The sequence below is a fragment of the Bufo gargarizans genome, chromosome 10 (genome assembly GCF_014858855.1).
Source record: "Bufo gargarizans isolate SCDJY-AF-19 chromosome 10, ASM1485885v1, whole genome shotgun sequence".
Taxonomy (NCBI): Eukaryota; Metazoa; Chordata; class Amphibia; order Anura; family Bufonidae; genus Bufo; species Bufo gargarizans.
This window is the reverse complement of record NC_058089.1, coordinates 55,342,250-55,364,328: the sequence shown is the minus strand read 5'-3', so window position 1 is coordinate 55,364,328 and position 22,079 is coordinate 55,342,250. Positions and strand designations below refer to the sequence as shown.

The 22,079-nt window shown below is 44.5% G+C and overlaps 1 protein-coding gene across 1 annotated transcript in view; it reads right to left on the bottom strand.

Moving 5' to 3' along the window:
• Positions 1-22,079, bottom strand: part of LOC122920662 (kinesin-like protein KIF18A) — a 125,137-nt gene that overhangs the window by 20,488 nt on the left and 82,570 nt on the right. Inside the window, exon 14 of the mRNA XM_044270339.1 lies at positions 18,380-18,469. Within this exon, the coding sequence (XP_044126274.1) occupies positions 18,380-18,469 (90 nt within the window). The remainder of the gene's footprint in view (positions 1-18,379; positions 18,470-22,079) is intronic.

The window sequence follows — 22,079 nt, the reverse complement described above, 5'->3', positions numbered from 1 at the left end:
GCAGGAGCGCACGGCGTCACTGGTTGCTATGACGCCGTGCGCCCCCTGCTGCCGGCACAGTACAGTAATACACTGGTATAGATCGTACCAGTGTATTACTGTACTGTGCCGGCAGCAGGGAGCGCACGGCGTCATAGCAACCAGTGACGCCGTGCGCTCCTGCTCTCAGGAGGGATCCAGGCCGCGGTTCCACGGCCCGCACACGGCTGTGAACAACGGCCGTGTGCATGGGGCCTTACTAGGGTTAGTTGTCATTACAGATTGGTCAACACTACTACTGGCTAGAGGATTCGTTCCTCGAATCTTGTGGTCATTTCTTCAAGTTTCTGGTTCTGTGTAGATGGATCCGAGACAAGCAGTTTCACCCGCTGATATTGGGATTTGGGTATTGATGTGCACTCGTATAGTGTAAAATGCCATTTCTATCTGTATCCTTCCTGTAAAGGTCAGTGGATAGCTGGCCCTCTTGATTTTTCATAATCATCATATCCAAAAAGCTAACCATGTCCCTGTCACATGACGAACTGTAAACCATCACAACATGTATTAAAGTTGTCAATGAACGTCGACAGGGTCTCACGTGGCCCCGCCCATATGCAAAAAATATCATCAATGACCACAAGTATCGAGGAACGAGGATATCCTCTACATATCCTAGCCAGTAGTAAGTAGTGTTAACCAATCTGTAATGACAACTAACCCTAGTAAAAGGGACACCGCTAGGGTAGCATTTATACATAAATTTCATCCTTTTAACAAACAGATTGATAATACTGTCAGGAAACATTGGCACCTATTGGGTAAAGCCTATCCAGAGGTTATGGAGTTTAAAAGCCCACCTTTAATTTGCAATAGAAAGAACCCTAGTAACAGGGACATGCTAGTTAATGCAGATATAGGAGGCACCCAACGTATATCACGCCAGAGTGTACTGTCAACACCACATAAAGGCACGTTCCCCTGCCTGCATGGTCTCCAATTTTCGCACATCATCAAGGGCCCTATATTTCAATATCAACATACTGGACGTTCATTTGAAGTAAAGGGTTTCTTTACATGTGAATCTTCTAATGTTATTTATCTCATTAAATGCCCTTGTGGTCTGCTATACATTGGAGAGACAATGCAGGCAGTGAGAGACAGAATCAATAAACATAAAAGTCAACTATCAGAACAAAAAGGAGATTTTTTGTGAAACTCACCTGTAAAATCTTTTTCTCGTCTTTTGCATTGGGGGACACAAACCATGGGTATAGCTTAGAGGTATTAGTAGGAGAGACACTATGCAAATATAAAAAAGAGAGCTCCTCCTCCTCCTCGGGCTATACCCCCAGGCTCCACCAGGAGGAACTCAGGCGTTGCAAAAGAAGTAGGAGACGACAAAAAATAAGGGAAGCCATCGGACCAAAGCCCATGAGGTCCAACCACAAACAGAACTGAACAGAAACCCCTCCTGCAACAGGCAGAATGGGTGGGAGCTGTGTCCCCCCCAATGGAAAAGACGAGAAAAAGATTTTACAGGTGAGTTTCACAAAAAATCTCCTTTTCTCATACTTTTTTCCATTGGGAGACACAGACCATGGGACGTCCCAAAGCAGTCCATGGGGTGGGAAAAAATATCAGCACTGCCAGGAGGAATGTCCAACGTTCAAACAGGAACCACAGCCTGCAAAACCCTGCGGCCAAAGACAGCATCAGCCGAAGCCAGCGAATGCAACTGATAAAACTTCGTAAAAGTATGTAAGGACGACCAGGTGGCCGCCTTACACAGCTGAGACACAGAGGCACGATTGCGCCTTGCCCGGGAAGCTCCCACCACCCTAGTGGAGTGAGCGGTAATGCGAGCCGGGGGAACCCTACCACGAGCGCGATAGGCCGCGGAGATAGCCTAGCGGATCCATCGTGCCACAGTGACCTTGGAGGCCGCCAGACCCTTACGAGGTCCCTCGGGAATCACAAAGAGGGAGTCTGAATGGCGGACGGAGGCGGTAGCCGTCAGATACACCTTCAGGGCTCGGACGACATCCAGGGAATGGAGAGCCCGTTCCTTGGGGTTTGCCGGAGAAGGACAAAAGGAGGGTAGGACAAGATCCTCGTTAAGGTGGAAGGAAGAGACCATCTTGGGCAAAAAAGAGGGAACCGGACGGAGCACCACCTTATCCTGGTGAAAAAACAGAAAAGGCTCCTGGCAGGAAAGTGCGGCCAGCTCAGATACCCGCCTGATGGAAGTTATGGCCACAAGGAAGACCACTTTTCAGGTGAGAAAGGTCAGGGAGACCTCCCTCAGAGGCTCGAAGGGGGCCGACGGGAGAGCGCGCAGGACCAAACTAAGATCCCAAGGAGGCAAAGGGGGACTTACGGAGGGACCAAATGCGCCACCCACTGAAGAATAGTCCTCACAGGACCCAGGAGAGCAAGGGACTTCTGAAAAAAGACGGCCAGAGCCGAAACTTGACCCTTCAGGGAACTCAGCGACAGTCCCACCTCAAGCCCGGACTTAGGAAATGATAGCACCATAGGGGTGGAAAAACGAAGGGGAGGGAAACCCGAGTTCTCACAAAAGGACAGGAAGGCCTTCCAGGTACGATAGTAAATCCGGGAGGAAGACGGCTTCCTCGCTCTGATCATGGTTCTAATCACCGAATCAGGGAACCCCTTCTTCCTCAGGATGGTGGTTTCAACAGCCACGCCGTTAAACAAAGACTGTAAATTCCGGTGGAAGAGCGGGCCCTGAGATTGTAGATACTCTCTGACGGGAAGAGGCCATGGGGCGTCCGGCAGCATCCGAGCCACGTCCGAGAACCATGCGCGGCGAGGCCAATCTGGGGCGATGAGAACGGTCGGAATCCTTTCCGCCTCGATCTTGCGTAGAACCTTCGGTAACAGAGGAAGCGGAGGGAAGACATAGAGGAGGCTCAAGTCCTGCCACGGAGACACCAGCGCGTCCACCCCGTACGCCTTCAGATCCCGGGCGCGAGCCAGGAACACTGGGAGCTTGTTGTTGAGCCTGGACGCCATCAAGTCAACATCCGGACGGCCCCATCTGTGGTAAACATCTTCGAATACATCCGGATGCAGAGACCACTCGCCTGGATCCACCTTGTTGCGGCTTAGAAAGTCCGCTGTCCAGTTGTCTACTCCTGGAATGGTTGATGTAAGCCACAGCCTTGATGGTTGATGTAAGCCACAGCCGTGGCATTGTCCGACTGAATCCAAACCGGGCGGCCCGCAAGGAGAGGGAGTGAAAAATCGCCCTCAGCTCCAGAATGTTGATCGGGAGGTGAGATTCCGCCGCCGACCAAACCCCCTGAACCGTGCGTGACTGGAGAACACTGCCCCAACCCAGGAGGCTGGCATCGGTGGTGACGATCGTCCAGGAGAACGGGAGGAAAGATCTTCCCGACCTCAGGTTCATCGGGGACAGCCACCAAGGGAGAGGTCTTGTCCCAGAGGGAAAGGATCTCCCGTTGTAGCGAACGAGTGTAAAACTGGGCATATGGAACGGCCTCGAAAGAGGCTACCATAAGCCCCAGGACCCGCATGCACTCCCGGATGGAGAGACACGGGGAGCGCAGAAGATGCGACACCGACCCCTGGATCTGGGAGGACTTGGAGTCTGGAAGAAACACTTTGGCGGCCGAGGTATCCAAGACCATCCCCAGGAAGGAGAGCTTCTGGGAAGGGAGGAGAGAGGATTTTGGGAAGTTGATCAGCCAGCCGAACTGTTCCAGAGTCTGAACAGTCTGCAAAGAAAAAGGGGGTCAGTCAGCACATCCCAAAGCGCAGGGGCACGTTGCTATGGCTGAGAACAAGACTGTTAAACAAAACATGCAATGCAACAGCTCACTGCAAACCAAATAAAGTACAAAATTGCATCATAATTGCAAATGCTATACTAATAAGTTAGAGATGCTTGGCAAATCGTTTTGTACAAAATTATTTGAGCCCGTCTGCCACACGTCAAGGCGATCTCTAGTTAGACGGGTTCCTAACACTAAATTTTACCTGTTATGCGCCATGACGGCTACCATATAATTCAGAAAGTGCAGGTTCCACATGCATGCTGGATCTGCCTTAATTTCTGTCATTTTTGGTGCCAAAATGGCCTCCATTATATCCACGGAAAACAGTTACCAGCATGCATGCCGGGCCTACTCCACACCACTCCCGGCGCCACATGGCCACCAGGGACTGCAATGAGAGTCCACACACTCTCTCTCTCCTGGTGCCATATGGCTTCAGTGAGTGAGGGGGAGCAGGCCATGCTATATACTAACACTAATTAAATTTTGTACTTTATTTGGTTTGCAGTGAGCTGTTGCATTGCATGTTTTGTTTAACAGTCTTGTTCTCAGCCATAGCAACGTGCCCCTGCGCTTTGGGATGTGCTGACTGACCCCCTTTTTCTTTGCAGCTTGTGCTGGAGGTGTGGCTGCCTCCTTAGTCGTGCACTCCTGACCAGCTCGTCTGCCCCATTGGCTGATTTTAATTAGTGTTAGTATATAGCTTGGCCTGCTCCCCCTCACTCACTGAAGCCATATGGCACCAGGAGTGGTGTGGAGTGGGCCCGGCATGCATGCTGGTAACTGTTTTCCGTGGATATAATGGAGGCCATTTTGGCACCAAAAATGACAGAAATTCAGGAAGATCCAGCATGCATGTGGAACCTGCACTTTCTGAATTATATGGTAGCCGTCATGGCACATAACAGGTAAAATTTTGTGTTAGGAACCCGTCTAACTAGAGATCGCCTTGACGTGTGGCAGACGGGCTCAAATAATTTTGTACAAAACGATTTGCCAAGCATCTCTAACTTATTAGTATAGCATTTGCAATTATGATGCAATTTTGTACTTTATTTGGTTTGCAGTGAGCTGTTGCATTGCATGTTTTGTTTAAGAGTCTGAACAGTGATCCGGACGCTGTCCTCGGCCTGCGGAAGCGAGGGGGCCTTTATCAGGATGTCGTCCAGGTAGGGCAGCAAAGGAATGCCCCTGGTGCGAAGAAGCGCCATGAGCGGCGCTAGAATCTTGGTAAAGACCCGAGGGGCGGTCGCTAACCCGAAAGGAAGGGCGAAAAACTGATAGTGCCGGCCACCAATGGCGAAGCGCAGGAATCGTTGGTGAGATTCTGCGATAGGGACATGCATGTTATTCTAGTATGTTTATTCACATTGATGTTTTGTATCCTTTTGCGGCCACTCCGTTTGTGGGGTGGGCCTCCCGTACCTGTGGGCGGTACCTTTTGTATATATATCCTGTTTACATTTGGATACACCTGTTGATAAAGGCACATTGCCGAAACGCGTCCTGGTTATAGGACCATACCTACTTAAGGAATAAAAAGTTTACCTGCATCAAGACACAGCTGCTGGGATTTTTCTTATTTGATTGTCATGGAGTGTGCTCTTCTCCCGGGCAGCGTGCACCTGAGTGAGTGCTGGTTTCTTCATACGTACTTCTGCTGTGACTGATGGAGCAAGCATAATATAATCCTGCCCCTTGACTACACGTGCACGCTCGTGAGGCTACTAGACTATCTGAAACACTAGCAGTCTCAGTGGAGCAGACCCTGTACAGATCGTGACAACCTATGGTAAGTGGTTGCTGCGATTTGTATCTTACAGGAGAGAATGACAGTGAGGTGGACGGGAACGGGAGCTGCTGCGCATGCGCGCGGGCCCTGTGCGCGCTCATGCCATCAATTCCTGGCCACTAGAAAGGCCAGCTTTTTTTCTAGCTGTGTGCAGCGGTGGCTGTAACCCCTGGAGACGAGCAGTCTATAAAGAGGACGAAGAAGAAAGATAGTGGGGACAGAGCCATTGCTGCTAATTCATCTACATTAGTAAGTTACTCATATCAATGTCATGCACATAATAAATATAACTTGATGAGTTGAGACAACCCCTTTAAAAGATTAATAAAAAACTTTTGCAAATTCTCAAATGATAATCAGCAAAGGACATTGCAGGTGGATTCCTTATGTGCGCACTTGAATAGCAATCTTTATGTGCAGGAGTATTAGTTCAGAGAGATACGGGCTATAAGCACACAGGGGAAATGTGACTAATGCCTAATTACAGATTAAGGCTCCATTCACACATCCGCAATTCCATTCCGCATTTGGCGGATCGGAATTGCGGACCCATTCATTTTTATGGGGGCAGCACGATGTGCTGCCCAGACACGGAATTGCGGACCCGAAAAAAATAGAACATGTCCTATTCTTGTCCGCAAAATGTGGAACGCACACTGCTGCTGTCCGTGTTTTGACTAATTCCAGTCAAAACCTAAGAATCCAGGTTCGAGTGAATCCAGGTTCTTAGGTGTTTAAAAGGGTGTTCTGATACCTCGCTCTAATTTAATCTAATTAGTAAGCTCCGACCCCCCCCCAAAAAAATAAATAAATAAAACACTCATCTTTTTCTATGCATCCATTCCAGAGCCAATGTTCCTGTCCCTGGTGCTTCTGGTCAATGCTGAGGCCACTGAATGGCAGCAGTGGTCAACGTGACCACGGACGGGACACCATAACTTTTGGTTTGTCAGGGCCTATCCTCAGGTGCCATGAGTCAGACCCCCAACAATAAGATATTAATGACCTATGCTGAGGACAGGCCATCAATATTACTGGCTGCACAACCCCTTTAATAAACACTGAACTTTACAACTATGCGATGCAGATTTTCCATCAGGAATTACAGTAGCAGAAAAAAAAAAAAAAAGTCTGTGGAGAAAAGGCAGCAAAATCGGCATGTTAATAAATGTGTATTTTGTAGAGAAATCCAAGACAGATATTTTTCATTTCCATGTGTGGACGTGCCCTTTAAGTTTGATTTCAGGGTTTTTATTTTTTCAGTGACACATAATGGCTAACATATGCAATTGTATTGGCATACATGGCAGATGTCCAGGCAGCCATAGTTTACAGACATAATGTATTTTAAAAGTATGTATCTTGGGGATTGTGGTTATGCAGACGTGTGGGCATCTATAGAGCCATGCATACGAAGAGTATTCATACCTCATATACACTGCTTATATAACCTAGGCTTGCCAAGATGAAAGTCATGAACAGTAGATAAGTCTTACAATAATGGGTCCAAATACTCAAAGTTACTAAACCCTAAACATTTTATTCTCTTAGTGCAATCTAAAGTAATTGGACCATGACCATAACATTCTTAACACGATTAACTTCTTCAGGACCAAGCGATTTCCCGTTTTTTCCATTTGTATTTTTTTTACTCCCTGCCTTCCCAGAGCCATAACATTTCATTTCACATTGCCATATGAGGGCTTCATGTTTGTAAAAAAGTTGTACTTTCTAATAGCACTATTTTATAATGCATACGACTAGATGTTTGTTTAAATGGGGTAGAATTTGAAAAACAAAAATGTTCTGTTTTTACTGCATTTAGCAGTAGAATTGACTTTGTGGGTCAGTATGATTACAGAGATATATGGTATACTTTCTTTGCATCGCCATATTCGGAGATTCATAACAGAGCTGTGAGGGTTCATTTTTTGAGGGGTGATCGGTAGTTTCTACTGATAGTGTAAGACTTTTTGAAAACTTTTAATAACAATTTTTCAGGAGGTGAAGCAAGAAAAAAAGGCAAATTGCCCATTTTGATTTTTCTTTCTGTTTAATGCGGTCCCCTCACAGGATTAATACGCTAATATTTTAATAGTACGGCCATTTTGGGACACGGTGTTGCCTATGAACTTCATTTTTTATTTTTAATATGGGGAAAGGGAGTATTTTTGACCATATTTTTAGGTCCCCATATGGGATATTAACATGCAATAGTCTGATGACTTCTCCTATAGACTGTAATAATTTAACATTGCAGTCTATGGGAGATTCATTATGTTCTTTATGGGGCCCTACCACAGGCAGGGTTTCAAAGGAAAATCACTTTTGCCAGGTCTCGGAGTGTGCAGAAGGCCAAAGGAAGCCACAACAAGCAAACGGCTCCCTTGATCCCAGCACAGAGGAGCAGTTTGGGCCCAGGGAGTGCAGCGCTCCCGGGGAAAGACAGCTCAGATGCCATGGTCACAACTGACCATGGCAATTGAAGGGTTAAAAGTGCATGATCTGCGTTACCACCAATCATGGACACTGCCTCCAGGTGTCTGCTGTGTAAGTGGGAAAATACCTGGCGGCTATACATCTTAAAAATCCGGACTTCTGCCGTACGTGTATGGTGGAGGTCCAGAAAGGGTTAAAGAAGCAGCACTCTCCCTTTTGCCTATATACTGCAGCATAGGCTACTATTAAAGAATAATGTAGAAGATTTAGCATACAGCTTGTCTCCAATCTTTCCTCCTCTTTAATATGGTTCTCCTAATTCAGCCTACATTTCCGATCATGTGTCTGGCTTTGCAGAGATAGAATGCAACAAGTAGAAGATCTGGTTGGCACTCGGGCTTGTGGTGTTGCACGTGGAAGGGATGTGTTCCCGGTCTTTTCTGAGAGCAGATAAATAAAAGCATATTGAAGAAAGTGAGTGCAGAGATACAGAGAATGTAGACTTACACTGCAATTGCCCCATTTTGAGTCCTACCTAGGGGCAGCAAGTGATAGACCAGTGACATAAGACTCTGCGGTGTGAGTTATGTGATACAGCTTCCGCCTGTCTCCTGCTTGTGAAAGCTTCCTCCCTGTCAGCTCTTAGAAGCAGGCAGCAAGGAAGAGCAGTGTGAAGCAGCATCTAATAGGATACACTGGGCAGTCTGCACACAGCATAGACAGATATATAGACAGTCAGGGGAGTTGTAGAACTGCAGCTAAGGCTCCTTTCACACCTGCGTTCAGGTGTCCGCTCGTGAGCTCCGTTTGAAGGGGCTCACGAGCGGCCCTGAACGCAGCCGTCTGGCCCTAATGCATTCTCAGTGGAGGCGGATCCACTGAGAATGCATCCGCCTGCCAGTGCTCAGCCTCCGCTCCGCTCAGTGAGCGGACACCTGAACGCTGCAAGCAGCGTTCGGGTGTCCGCCTGGCCGTGCGGATCCGTTCCGACTTACAATGTAAGTCAATGGGGACGGATCCGCTTGAAGATGACACCATATGGCTCAATCTTCAAGTGGATCCGTCCCCCATTGACTTTCAATGTAAAGTCTGAACGGATCCGCTCAGGCTACTTTCACACTGAGAACATTTTTCTAAGTTATTATGCAGACGGATCTGTTCTGAACGGAGCCACCGTCTGCATTAATATGAGCGGATCCGTTCAGAACGGATCCGATCGAACGCAGGTGTGAAAGTAGCCTAAGCATTGTAGGGACTGACTATATCTCTGCACTTCTGGTCATTTAGATAAGGCAGAAATGAGAGCAGTGTGAAGCAGCATCTCATAGGATACACTGGAGAGTCTGCACACAGCATAGACAGATATATAGACAGTCAGGGGAGTTGTGACAAGGCAGCTAAGAATTGTAGGGACTGACTATATCTCTGCACTTTTGGTCATTTAGATAAGGCAGAAATTATATCTACTGCAGTGCTCCATGCATAAGGAGACATACAGGGAAATAAGGAAAGCGAAGCTTGGTGGGGAGGGTTGTTGTCTGTGAGATGCCAGGAGAGTCTGATAGATACTGATATTATCCTGCAGCTCACAAGAGGTCAGTCACACAGGAGTGCTTCTTCAAATAATCTATAGTCTGTTATAGGTTTAAAAATATTTAAAAGTGAATCAAAAAGTCTAGAAGCCAGAAAACTGACAAAAATGGTTGCCTCAACTCTACAAAGACGTTGGGTGCACTCAAGAGAACTCTGTACTGAAAGAAGAGATGTTCTGTCAGGAGAAGACAGCCCACGCTTTAACCAAAACATGAAATCCAGAAAGAAGTAAACAAACTGCTAGTGATTAGCTTTATGATATGCAAGTTAGCAAATTCCCTCGTGGCTGGGTTTGATGAATTGAAAAACAATTACCATTTTGCATGGAAACTAGACACCTACATTAAAAATAATTAGTTTTGTGGGACTTGAGAACAACACTCATAATGACTATTAGTGGATAGTACATGTTGACTGCACATACCACCATTTCACAACACAGCATATAAAGATATTAATACCGCCAATCGTTACCATTTACCAACGGATACACAGTGATATACGACAGGACTAAAAGGCCCCTTTACACTGCCCGATGTATGGTTGCTCGTTAGTGATAATCTGACTGTGTAAAGGGGCCGCTGATTACCCGATGAACAAGCAAAAAGTTGGTGCAGACACCTAAATCATCATCTGCCGGCAGCAGATTGTGGTGTCTAAACTGAACTCTGCTTCCGACACGCAATCAGTTTGTATGAGGACGAGTGATGGCATTAGTGATTGCTCCTCTCCATACTGTAAAGGAGATCGCTGCATGTAAATGCGGCGGTCTCCTTCACCGACGTGCAGGCGACTGTCTGGAAGGGACGCTTCTGAGTGTAAAAGGGCTTTAAAGGGAGTCTTTCACCTAAAATGACCATTATACACCACAAACATGATGATATCCATTACATTCCCCATATTATAATCTTACCTTTCATATTGCTGTCCGTCGCCTATTCTCTCTTAAAAACGCTTTTAATCCATATGCTAAATAGGTTCTGAAGGTGCCCAGGGGCGGCGTTTATGCGGCCGGTGCCCAGGCTCCACGGCGCTGTTCAAATCAAACCCCTCCCCTTTCACCCCTCTGGCCCGCCCTCGGTTCTTGAGATACCATCCTCCAGTCAATGACAGATCCGGCGCCTGCGCACTCCATTACCCACTAGGGCAGAGGCAGCAGAGCGTTTAATCCGCATGCGCCGGCCCGATCTAGCCGGCGGAAGTAAACTGCCAAAATATCGGGATGTACGGGCCGGCGCATGCGCATTAAACGCTCTGCTGCCTCTGCCCTAGTGGGTAATGGAGTGCGCAGGCGCAGGCGCCGGATTTGTCATTGACTGAAGGATGCTATCTCAAGAACCGAGGGCGGGCCAGAGGGGTGAAAGGGGAGGGGTTTGATTTGAACAGCGCGTGGAGCCTGGGCACCGGCCACATTAACGCCGCCCCTGGGCACCTTCAGAACCTATTTAGCATATGGATTAAAAGCGTTTTTAAGAGAGAATAGGCGACGGACAGCAATATGAAAGGTAAGATTATAATATGGGGAATGTAATGGATATCATCATGTTTGTGGTGTATAATGGTCATTTTAGGTGAAAGACTCCCTTTAACCCCTTAAAGACACAGCCTTATTTCACCTTAGGACCAGGCCATTTTTTACAAATCTGACCAGTGTCACTTTATGTGGTGATAACTTTAAATAAGTTTAAAAAAATATATATCATTTATAAAAAAAAATACCAAATTTACCAAACATTAGTTTAAAAAAAAGCACATTTCCAAGTTTCAATTTCTCTACTTCTATAATACATAGTACTACCTCCCAAAATAGCTATTACTTTACATTCCCCATATGTCTACTTCATGTTTGGATCATTTTGGGAATGATATTTTATTTTTGGGGGATGTTACAAGCCTTAGAAGTTTAGAAGCAAATCTTGAAATTTTTCAGTAATTTTCAAAAACCCAATTTTTAGCGACCAGTTCAGGTCTGTAGTCACTTTGTGAAACCACCCAAAAATGACCCCATTCTAGAAACTACACCCCTCAAGGTATTCAAAACTGATTTTACAAAACTTTGTTAACCCTTTAGGTGTTCCACAAGAATTAATGGAAAATAGGGATACAATTTCAAAATTTCACTTTTTGGCAGATTTTCCATTTTAATAATTTTTTTTCCAGTTACAAAGCAAGGGTTAACAGCCAAACCAAACTCAATATTTATGGCCCTGATTCTGTAGTTTACAGAAACCGCTGTACGGGCACAGGGCAGGGCGCAGAAGGAAAGGAATGCCATATGGTTTTTGAAAGGCAGATTTTGCTGGACAGTTTTTTTTTTACACCATGTCCCATTTGAAGCTCCCCTGATGCACCCCTAGAGTAGAAACTCCATAAAAGTGACCCCATTTTAGGAACTACGGGATAGGGTGGCAGTATTGTTGGTACTAGTTTAGGGTACATATGATTTTTGGTTGCTCTATATTACACTTTTTGTGAGGCAAGGTAACAAGAAATAGCGGTTTTGGCACAGTTTTTATTTTTTTGTCATTTACAACATTCATCTGACAGATTAGCTCATGTGATATTTTTATAGACCAGGTTGTCACGGATGCCTCTATACCTAATATGTATGCTTTTTTTTTTTTTTATGTAAGTTTTACACAAGGATTTCATTTTTGAAGCAAAAAAAACATGTTTTAGTGTTTCCATAGTCGGAGAGCCATAATTTTTTGGGCGATTACCTTGGGTATGGTATGATTTTTGCGGGATGAGATGACGGTTTTATTGGCACTATTTTGGGTGCGTGTGACTTTTTGATCACTTGCTATTACACTTTTTGTGATGTAAGGTGACAAAAAATGTTTTTTTTAGCACAGTTTCTACTTTAAATTTTTTACGGTGTTCATCTGAGGGGTTAGGTCATGTGATATTTTTATAGAGCTGGTCGATACAGACGCGGCGATACCTAATATGTATAATTTTTTTTATTTATGTAAGTTTTACACAATAATATTTTCCAAAACAAAAAATAAATAAATCATGTTTTAGTGTCTCCATATTCTGAGAGCCATAGTTTTTTCAGTTCTTGGGCGATTATCTTAGGTAGGGTCCCATTTCTTGCAGGATGAGATGACAGTTTGATTGGCACTATTTTGGGGTGCATATGACTTTTTGATCGCTTGCCATTACACTTTTTGTGATGTAAGGTGACAAAAAATGGTTTATTTAGCACAGTTTTTATTTTTTACGGTGTTCATCTGAAGGGTTAGGTCATGTGATATGTTTATAGAGCCGGTCGATACGGACGCGGCGATACCTAATATGTATACTTTTTACAATTTTTTTTAACTTTATTTGGGGAAAATGACGTTTTTGTTTATTTTTACTTGAAACTTTTAATTTTTTGGGGGGAAAACTTAATTTTTTCACTTTATTTTTTGTCCCACTTTGGGACTTGAACTTTTGGGGGTCTAATCCTTTACAATGCATTCCAATACTTCTGTATTGGAATGCATTGGCTGTATGAGTAATACTGTGTGTACTACTCATACAGCTTCCGGCCTGTGAGATCCAGGGGGGACCCCCCCCGCGCATTTAGCCAAGGTGCCTGCTCAATGATTTGAGCAGGCATCTTGTACCGATCACCGCCCGCCGGGGATCAGAAATACACATGACGTACCGGTACGTCATGTGTCCTTAAGTACCAGGACAACATGCCGTATCGGTATGTCATGTGTCCTGAAGAGGTTAAAGGGGGTTGTCCCACAAATAATATTTTACAGTTTTTAAACCAGCGCCTGGATCTGAATACTTTTGTAATTGCATGTAATTAAATATTTAGCTTAGCCACTGAGCTATTCAAAAAATGTACCTGTATATCGCCACCTGCTGTTTGTTTGTTTTTCTTTTTGTCCGGCTCACTGAGAAGGCCGCACATGCTCAGTTTCATCCTTCGACTGCCTCCTGAGTTGTGATAGGAAGAGCATGGACACGCCCCCTGAGCTGCAGCAGAAAAGACACTCCCCTTGAGCTGCCAGCTTGATCTAAACCTAGCAGAGCAATGAATGGAGAGATCTCTGGACCCATGTGAGGTACAGGGTTGGTTCTAGCTTCGTTAGAAACAGATTGTCATGTGCTACATGATGTCCGATTTTCATTTTTTACGTTAGTCATGGGATAACCCATTTAAGATTTTACATGGCTGCCTTTTAATGTTTGTATTAGGGTCCACTCAAACAACAGTATTTTCAGTCAGCATCTGATCCGCATTTTTGGCAGATCAGGATGCGCTTCTGTTCATTTCAATGTCTGTTCTGTGGCCCCGCGTAAAAAATAGAACATGTCCTATTTTTGTCCTTTTTGTGAACAATAGGCATTCCTAACAAAAGGCGGGAGATGATGATCTGTAAAATGTGGAATGCACACGGGCCGGTGTCCATTTGCGGATGGCAAAACTAATAAGTCATGTGAATGGACCCTTAAATGAACACTAAACCTAGAAACCCGTTTGTCACCCTGCAGGATTTTCTATATTTCCCTGAACAGTCTTGTAGAAATCCTACAGAGGACTCTGGTTATTCTGCTGCTGATTTGTTCCATTTTCATCTGGGGAACTGCTAAAGAGGCAATACTAGATCAACGGGATGGGCTTTATTATTTTTCTTTGTCCCTTTGGAAAAAAAAGGCAGAGGGGGAGGTTCCTGCTACGGCCTGTTGTCTTACAGCCACACACTATAGTAAAGAGGAGGAGGGGGACAAGGCTGAGATTTTTCTTCACATAGTCCGCAGTTTTAATTGTCATACGAGGACAAGATAGGATGAAAAGAGAGGAAGAAATTAAAGGGGTTGCCCGAATGTTCAGTTTTGATGACTTATCAGATCAGCGGGGTCCGACTCCTGTCACCCCTGCTGAGCGCCGCCGCCTCTTCCTAGGCCAGTGATGTCACATTCATTTGTCACATGCCCTAGGCGCAACTCAGTCTCATTCAAGTAAACAATACCAAGCACAGCCGCTATCCAATAGACAGCGTTGTGCTTAATGAGCTGTGAAGATGCTGCCACGCCACTCACTGGAGCACTGCGACCACGTCAAGCAATTGATTGGTCTCAGACCCCAACCTATCAGGTAGGTAATTTGTGTGTTTTTTTTGCATTTTTTAGGTTAATTATTTCTTTAATGGGAGCCTTCCAGGTTGGATATGCTACCCTCTGTAAGGGCAGCATAATGTAGTGACAGATACCGATTCCAGTGGTCTCTCACTTAGGTGGTAAGACGCAGTGTACGGCCAGAGAGGAGTCCACTGCAAGCAAGGGGTCTGATAATATTCATGATATGCAGGCTCCCTCTGCCCTCCGGATACTGACAGATTTTCCCTTATTACTGTGCATAAGGAGCTTCCACAGATCCATAATGGCTACTTTTATTATTATTAAAGGGGTAGTTAGTCCCATCAAAAATATTCTACAGTTTTCAAACCAGCATCTGGATCTGAATTATTTTGTGATTGCATGTAAGGCTAAGTTCACATCAGCGTTCAGCTTTCCGTTCTTCTGCTCCTTTAACGGAGAATAAAAGGACGGATTCGGCACATAACTGAGCCAAACGGAGCCTACGGACCCCGTAGACTATAATGGGGTCCGTTAGGTTTCCGCTAAGAATATGATTTTGGAGCAGACACAAAAGTTGTGCGCGCAGGACTTTTGTCTCCGTTTCAAAAATCTTCCTCTAAGCGGAAACCTAAGTCCTGCGCGCACAACTTTTGTCTCCGCTCCAAAATAATCTTCTGAGTGGAAACCTAACGGACCCCATTATAGTCTATGATGGCGAACCTATGGCACGGGTGCCAGAGGCGGCACTCAGAGCCCTCTCTGTGGGCACCCGCACACTGGGAAAAGTCTATGGTGTACAATATGCCTTAGACTTTTCCTGCCATTCATCAGCGCAGGCGCACTATGAACAGCACAGGCAGCGCACTGAATGTAGGCAGGCTATGATAGCTAAATAATAAAGTTCATAGAGGATATACTATATTGGACTATAGTATTCAGGTTAAATTGCTTTGTTGACACTTTGCAATAAATAAGTGGGTTTTGGGTTGCAGTTTGGGCACTCGGCCTTTAAAAGGTTCACCATCACAGGTCAATGGGGCCCGTAGGCTCCGTTATGTGCCGAATCCGTCCTTTCCGTTCTCCTGCTCCTATAATAGAGCAGGAGAACGGAAAGGCTGAACGCTGATGTGAATTCAGCCTAATTTAAAATTTTGCATAGCCACTGAGTTATTCAATAAAATGTATATCGCCACCTGCTGTTTTTTTTTTCTCATTTATTTGTCCGGCTCACCGAGATGGACAGAGACCCCCTAAATTCATACACTATAGATGTTTTCTTGGATCTCTTGCGATATAAAAAGTACATGATCCTGCCGCCCTTCTGCATTGATAATTCATAACGGACATAAGACAAATCAGATTTTAAAAATAAATAAATAAATAAAGGGAATCTTAATTGCTTTGTCCCACAGACCATGAGTGGTCATCGTTCCTGCCCAGGAGCACTGATAGATTTGCAATGTAATATGCATTCGTACTGGGAAGACAACAATGTCTACAAGACTCTTACGTGAAATATTGAGCAACGCAGCTGTAAATTCAGCAGAAAATACTGTAATGCACAAAACCGGATATATATTTTGATAAATGCAACAGAGGGTCTACAGGCTCACAGATGAAGTCACTAAAAATATGGTGGAGGAAATGGCCAAGTAAAAAACACTTTAGCATTTTTGTTGACATGTGTAATCCATACAATTATAATGGATATTAAATATGGCTCTCTAAATATGGACTAATGACCACAGTTTAACAGGTGGCCTTGGGTTTGTAATTTCCGCGCATAGTCCACCTTCCGTTCTAACATATTGAACTGATTAAGACTAAGAACCGGTTCCCCAGAAGGTGCAAGTAGATCTATATAAATCTTCATTTATATTGAGGGAACTTTGGGAGTTAATTTTTTAACAATAGGAAACTGTGAGGTTTGTCCTTTCCAGTTTTGTTGCGACTCTTCATGTCAGCACATTATTAAACCTTCCAGGGTATATTCTATTTGGGATTAACATCTTTAGGTTTCTGGTTACACGGCTTAGAAAGTCACCCTCAAAACAAAAACACATGTAATATACACTCCTTGAAAAAAATAAAAAAAATATTGCACCGAGAAGGAGGTGTTGGAATGGAATTAAACTTCTTATGTACAAATCTAATTATGATATACCATATGTGAGTATTTATTATTGGGGAAAACTGTACAATTGATAGAAGGCTCTATAGCACCATGTTGGGCACCTCTACTCTGGATACAAGATGAGATACGGTTGGGCATGGAGGCATACAGGTTCTTTATGGTATTCTGCGGCACATTCGCCCACAGATGTTGCAGCTGGGCCTGTAGATCCTGAACGCTTGTAGGTCGCTGATGTTCCAGCTGGTCCCATAAATGCTCATATAATAAATCTGGTGACCAGTGGGGCAAAGAAACCTGACTTGAGCTGTGATCTGTGTAAATTGAATTCCCTCCCATTAAACCCCACTCACTTTTCTTGGCACTTGAGGCGTGTGCCATAATGTGACTTTTCTATGTTAGGCTACTTTCACACTAGCGTTAATATTTTCCGGTACAGAGATCCGTCTTAGGGTCTCAATACCGGGAAAAAAAAAAGCTCTTGGTTCAATGGGGACAAAACGTAACTGAACAGAACGGAATGCATATTGGTTGTGTTCTCATACTGGGTTTGCTTTCAGTCATGGGAGGCAGAGCAAAAAGTTTTTTTCAGACACAATAGAAAACTGATCCGTCCCCCATTGACTTTTAATGGAGTTAATGACGGATCCGTCTTGGCTGTGCTACATATAATACAAACAGATCTGTTCATAACGGATGCAGATGATTGTATTATCTGTAACGGAAGCGTTTTTTTTGCTGAACCCTGCCGGATACAGCAAAAACGCTAGTGTGAAAGTAGCCTTATAAAAGTGGCATAAGGAGGCCTTTGAGAAATTTCACCAGGAATGCTTCAAAATAAATCCCTCTTCCCAAGACAGTTACCATAATTTTGTATATTATTGGTTTTGCTATGTCTAAGGGTACTTTCACACTTGCGGCAGGACGGATCCGAAATGCTGTTCACCATGTCGGATCCGTCCTGCGGCTATTTCGCCGTGCCCGCGGACCGCCGCTCCGTCCCCATTGACTATAATGGGGACGGGGGCGGAGCTCCGGCGCAGCACGGCGCTGCACGGAGAAAGGCCGCCGGACTAAAATTACTGCATGTCAGGCTTTTTAGTCCGGCGGCTTTCTCCGTGCACCGCCGTGCTGCGCCGGAGCTCCGCCCCCGTCCCCATTGTAGTCAATGGGGACGGAGCGGCGGTCCGCGGGCACGGCGAAATAGCCGCAGGACGGATCCGACATGGTGAACAGCATGTCGGATCCGTCCTACCGCAAGTGTGAAACTAGCCTAAGGAGATTAGAAGTTTGTTTTTAATATCTTAGTCTGGAACTTTTTTCTAAAATGATTACTTGCATTTCTACTTTCTGATCTTGCAGATGTTCAATATATCATTTTCCAGGTAAACACAAGAACCAAAGGATAAAATAATTCAGACTCTCGCTATCATTAATCGTATATTCAGAATGGCTGCAAGAAACGGTAAGAGACAACGGTCGCCAAGGGGCTGATAATGTGGCTGTCGCTGATACTCAGAAGAATACACTTACTGTCTTGTCCAGTGCACGGCTTGGCAGCTGGCACGATTTCGTTTGGTGCTTCGCTGCATATGGGCTGTTTTTTATTAGCCGGTTTCTCTCCTATAAGAAAAAAAAAACTTTTTTTTACATCCCGGTTGTGCAAATGGATAAGAACTATCCTATCAGTACTGTAAGATTTAGTTTTAATTATTAGTGAGGAAATAATAATGAGTGACACAAAAAGATTTCACTGTATTCAAATATGTATTATACCTATTGATTTTTTTTTTTTATAAATTAAAAAAACAAAAAGGGATTTTAGGCAAAATGTACACTGATTTCTCCACAGACTTTTTTATGAGACTAAGCGATCCGAAAAAGCTGATCAAGATCAACTTTTAATATCACCTTCTTATTATTACATTTATTTACTCTATTTTTCACCCTTTAAGACGCATCTCCCCCCCCCCCCAAGTGGGGGGAAATGTCAGTGTGTCTTATGAGGCGAATACTAATGAAGTGCTTATTAGTACAGAAGGACCGGGGAGTGGTGAATACAGCATTCCCTGTACGGGCTCTGTACTCCCGCTTCCTAGTCTTCTCTTGCATGCTCCGCACGCTTTGCTGTTACCTGTGCACAGCATGAGCACGCCTGTGTGCTCTGTGACCTCACACTGTGCGATGTCAGGTCCCAGCGGCCGGAGCAGAAGAGGCGAGTTGATTTATTTATTTTTGGGTCTGATCTAAGTTCTGATTAACATGAAGGTCTGATCTGAGATCTGAACAGGGGTCTTAACATTGGGGGTCTGATTGTGGGTCTTCTTAACATTGGTGTTTGAGCCGAGATCTTATTACCATTGACGGTCTGAGCTGAGGTCTGATTAGGGGTCTTATTAACATTTGGGGTCCAAACTAAGGTCTGATGAAAAAATATATTTTTTATTTCCCTCCTCTAAAACCTAGGTGCGTCATAAGAGCAGGTGCGTCTTCTAGGGCAAAATTATGGTACTTTTAATAAATTTTTTTTGCACTTTCATTAAGTCTTTACTCCTTAGAGTGCTTGGAAGCTGAAGGCATCTGTGTTGGTCCCATGTTCATATGTGCCTACATTCAGGAGAAAAATTAAGTTTTAATATATGCAAATGAGCCTCTAGGAGCAATGGGGGCATTGCCATTACACTTAGAGGCTCTGCTCTCTCTGCAACTGCCGTGCCTTTTCCACTTTGATTGACAGGGTCGGGTATTATGACGTTTTTCACTGCCTGGCACTGTCAATCCAAGTGCGGAGGATGCGGCAGTTGCAGAGAGAGCAGAGCCTCTAGGTGTAATGGTAACGCCCCCGTTGCTCCTAGAGGCTCATTTGCATATACTAAAACATCATTTTTCTCAGCAATGCGGGCACATAGGAACATGGGACCAACACATATGCCTTCAGCTGCCAAGTGCACATGTAACAGGTCAGCCAGTGTCATAGGTACAAATCTACTGACAGATGCCCTTGGATTTCACTCAAGATTTATCGGTGCAGCTAGTAAGGGGGTGGTATAAAAACCTAGAGTAACATTACAGACAAAAGTGCTAGATGTAGAGATGCGGCAAAAGAATAAAAAAAAAAAAAACATGCGCCGTTTGATACATTTGGTGCAAGGTATGACAAAGACTCAAGCAAAACTGACCAAGCAATAACCTTATGATAAATCCCCCCATATGCATTTATAAGACGAAAAGGAGTTGCTTAAAACTATAAAGCTTTGTTCAATCTGAGATGTGGCTTCTATTTATAATGAAAGCCACAACACTCTACCAGATCCATTGTACCATGAATACAGACAAACCACTTTGACTAACTGTAGGGTCCTTAGGGTCCGCAGAGGTATCCATCATTTTGTCAAAAAAAATTGCTCTGCAAAAAGTGCTACTTTTGCTGTCGGTTATGGTTGGAACTAAGACCAGGACGCAGACATAAACAGAGCCTAACAGAGTCTTTAACAGCAGCTTGCCGATGGCTTCTAATAAGCAAATAGTAAAACAAACTAAAAAAATATATTAACCTCCTCCTAACAGTCATGTTAAAATTGGAAGAACGCTCCCAAAAATGTAACTGTTTTTAATTGTGTGTCTGCAGTAAATCTTGTTGGCGCACAACTCAGGGGACACTATTGTAATTTAAATTCCTTAGTGACATAATAAATTTTAGCCTTAAGAACCAATAATATTTTCCCCCTTTGTATTCTAGCAGTCATAACTTTTAAATTTTTTTCTTCTAAATTTTTTAAAATTATTTTGTGAGATTAGTTGTAGGTTTTTTAGCAACCATTTTGGGGTATATAAAGTGTATTAAATAACTTTTTATTTCTTTTTTAAGGGGGAAAGATTAAAAAACTGCAATTTTTACATCATTTTGTGGAATTTATTTACGGCATTTAATGTTGGGTAAAAAAAAAAAGTCAGTACAGTGATGATAATACCACATTTCTATATATTTCTTAGGGGTGCACCGAAATTGGAAATCGGCAGAAAATATGGTTGGTTATATACAGGGCTTTTTTTCTGGCGGAACGCACCGGAACGGCGTTCCGCCACCTTTTGACATCGCAGCCTGCCATGCTCCAGCATCGCAGGCTGCGATGTATCAGCGGGGAGGGGGGGCCGGTGCGTTCACTGTGCTCCGGCCCCCAGCTCCAGTAGTTATAAAATGTGTACAATTAATAAGGATTCTATTCATGAGGCCCCCTCTGCAGTAGAACATTCAATACAGCCACATCCTACTCACAGGGCTGTTATCTTAATGCTGGCCGGCCGGGCAGACGAGCGGCAGCGTCACGACTGACGTCATGTGCCCGGCCTACTTTCTGAATGAAGGAGGCGGCGCAGGCATGTGACGTCAGTCGTGACGCTGCCGCTCGTCTGCCCGGCCGGCCAGCATTAAGATAACAGCCCTGTGAGTAGGATGTGGCTATATTGAATGTTCTACTGCAGAGGGGGCCTCATGAATAGAATCCTTATTAATTGTACACATTTTATAACTAGTCTGTACTGGAGCGGCAATGGGGGGGGGGGTTCTGTGGATGGCACTGTTATGGGGTGGGTGGGGGTCTGTGGATGGCACTGTTATGGGGTGGGTGGGGGTCTGTGGATGGCACTGTTATGAGGTGGGGGGGGGGTCTGTGGATGGCACTGTTATGGGGTGGGTGGGGGGTCTGTGGATGGCACTGTTATGGGGTGGGTGGGGGTCTGTGGATGGCACTGTTATAAAATCATTAAAAAAAAAGTATTTTAAAAGTATTTGGGCAAAAAGGCAGTTTCGGTTTTCGGTCAAGGGCATCCTGAATTTTCGGTTTCGGACCAGAATTTTCATTTCGGTGCACCCCTAATATTTATTTTACTATTTTATCTTTTCTCCTGCAGCCTGTCAGCTCTGCAGCTGCTCCCTCATTCTCCTCCACACTGACAGGGAGGGGGATTGCTTTCAGAAAATACCAGAATAACGGCAATCTGTTCAGAACATGGGAAGATATCAATTATAGAAATTGGGATGCAGTGAATAGAGCTGAAAGTGAAAGTAAAAGCAGGTTTTACCCGTGATTATTCCCGACTCAAACAGTGATATCTCCAGTTTATATTTGAAAATGGTGTCCAGCTCACCTCCCTGGTGGAATATGTAATCCCGGCTCCAGAGGCCCTAGGGGAGTGTTCCCGTGGCAGGCTGTCCCGGAGACAGATCAAGTTC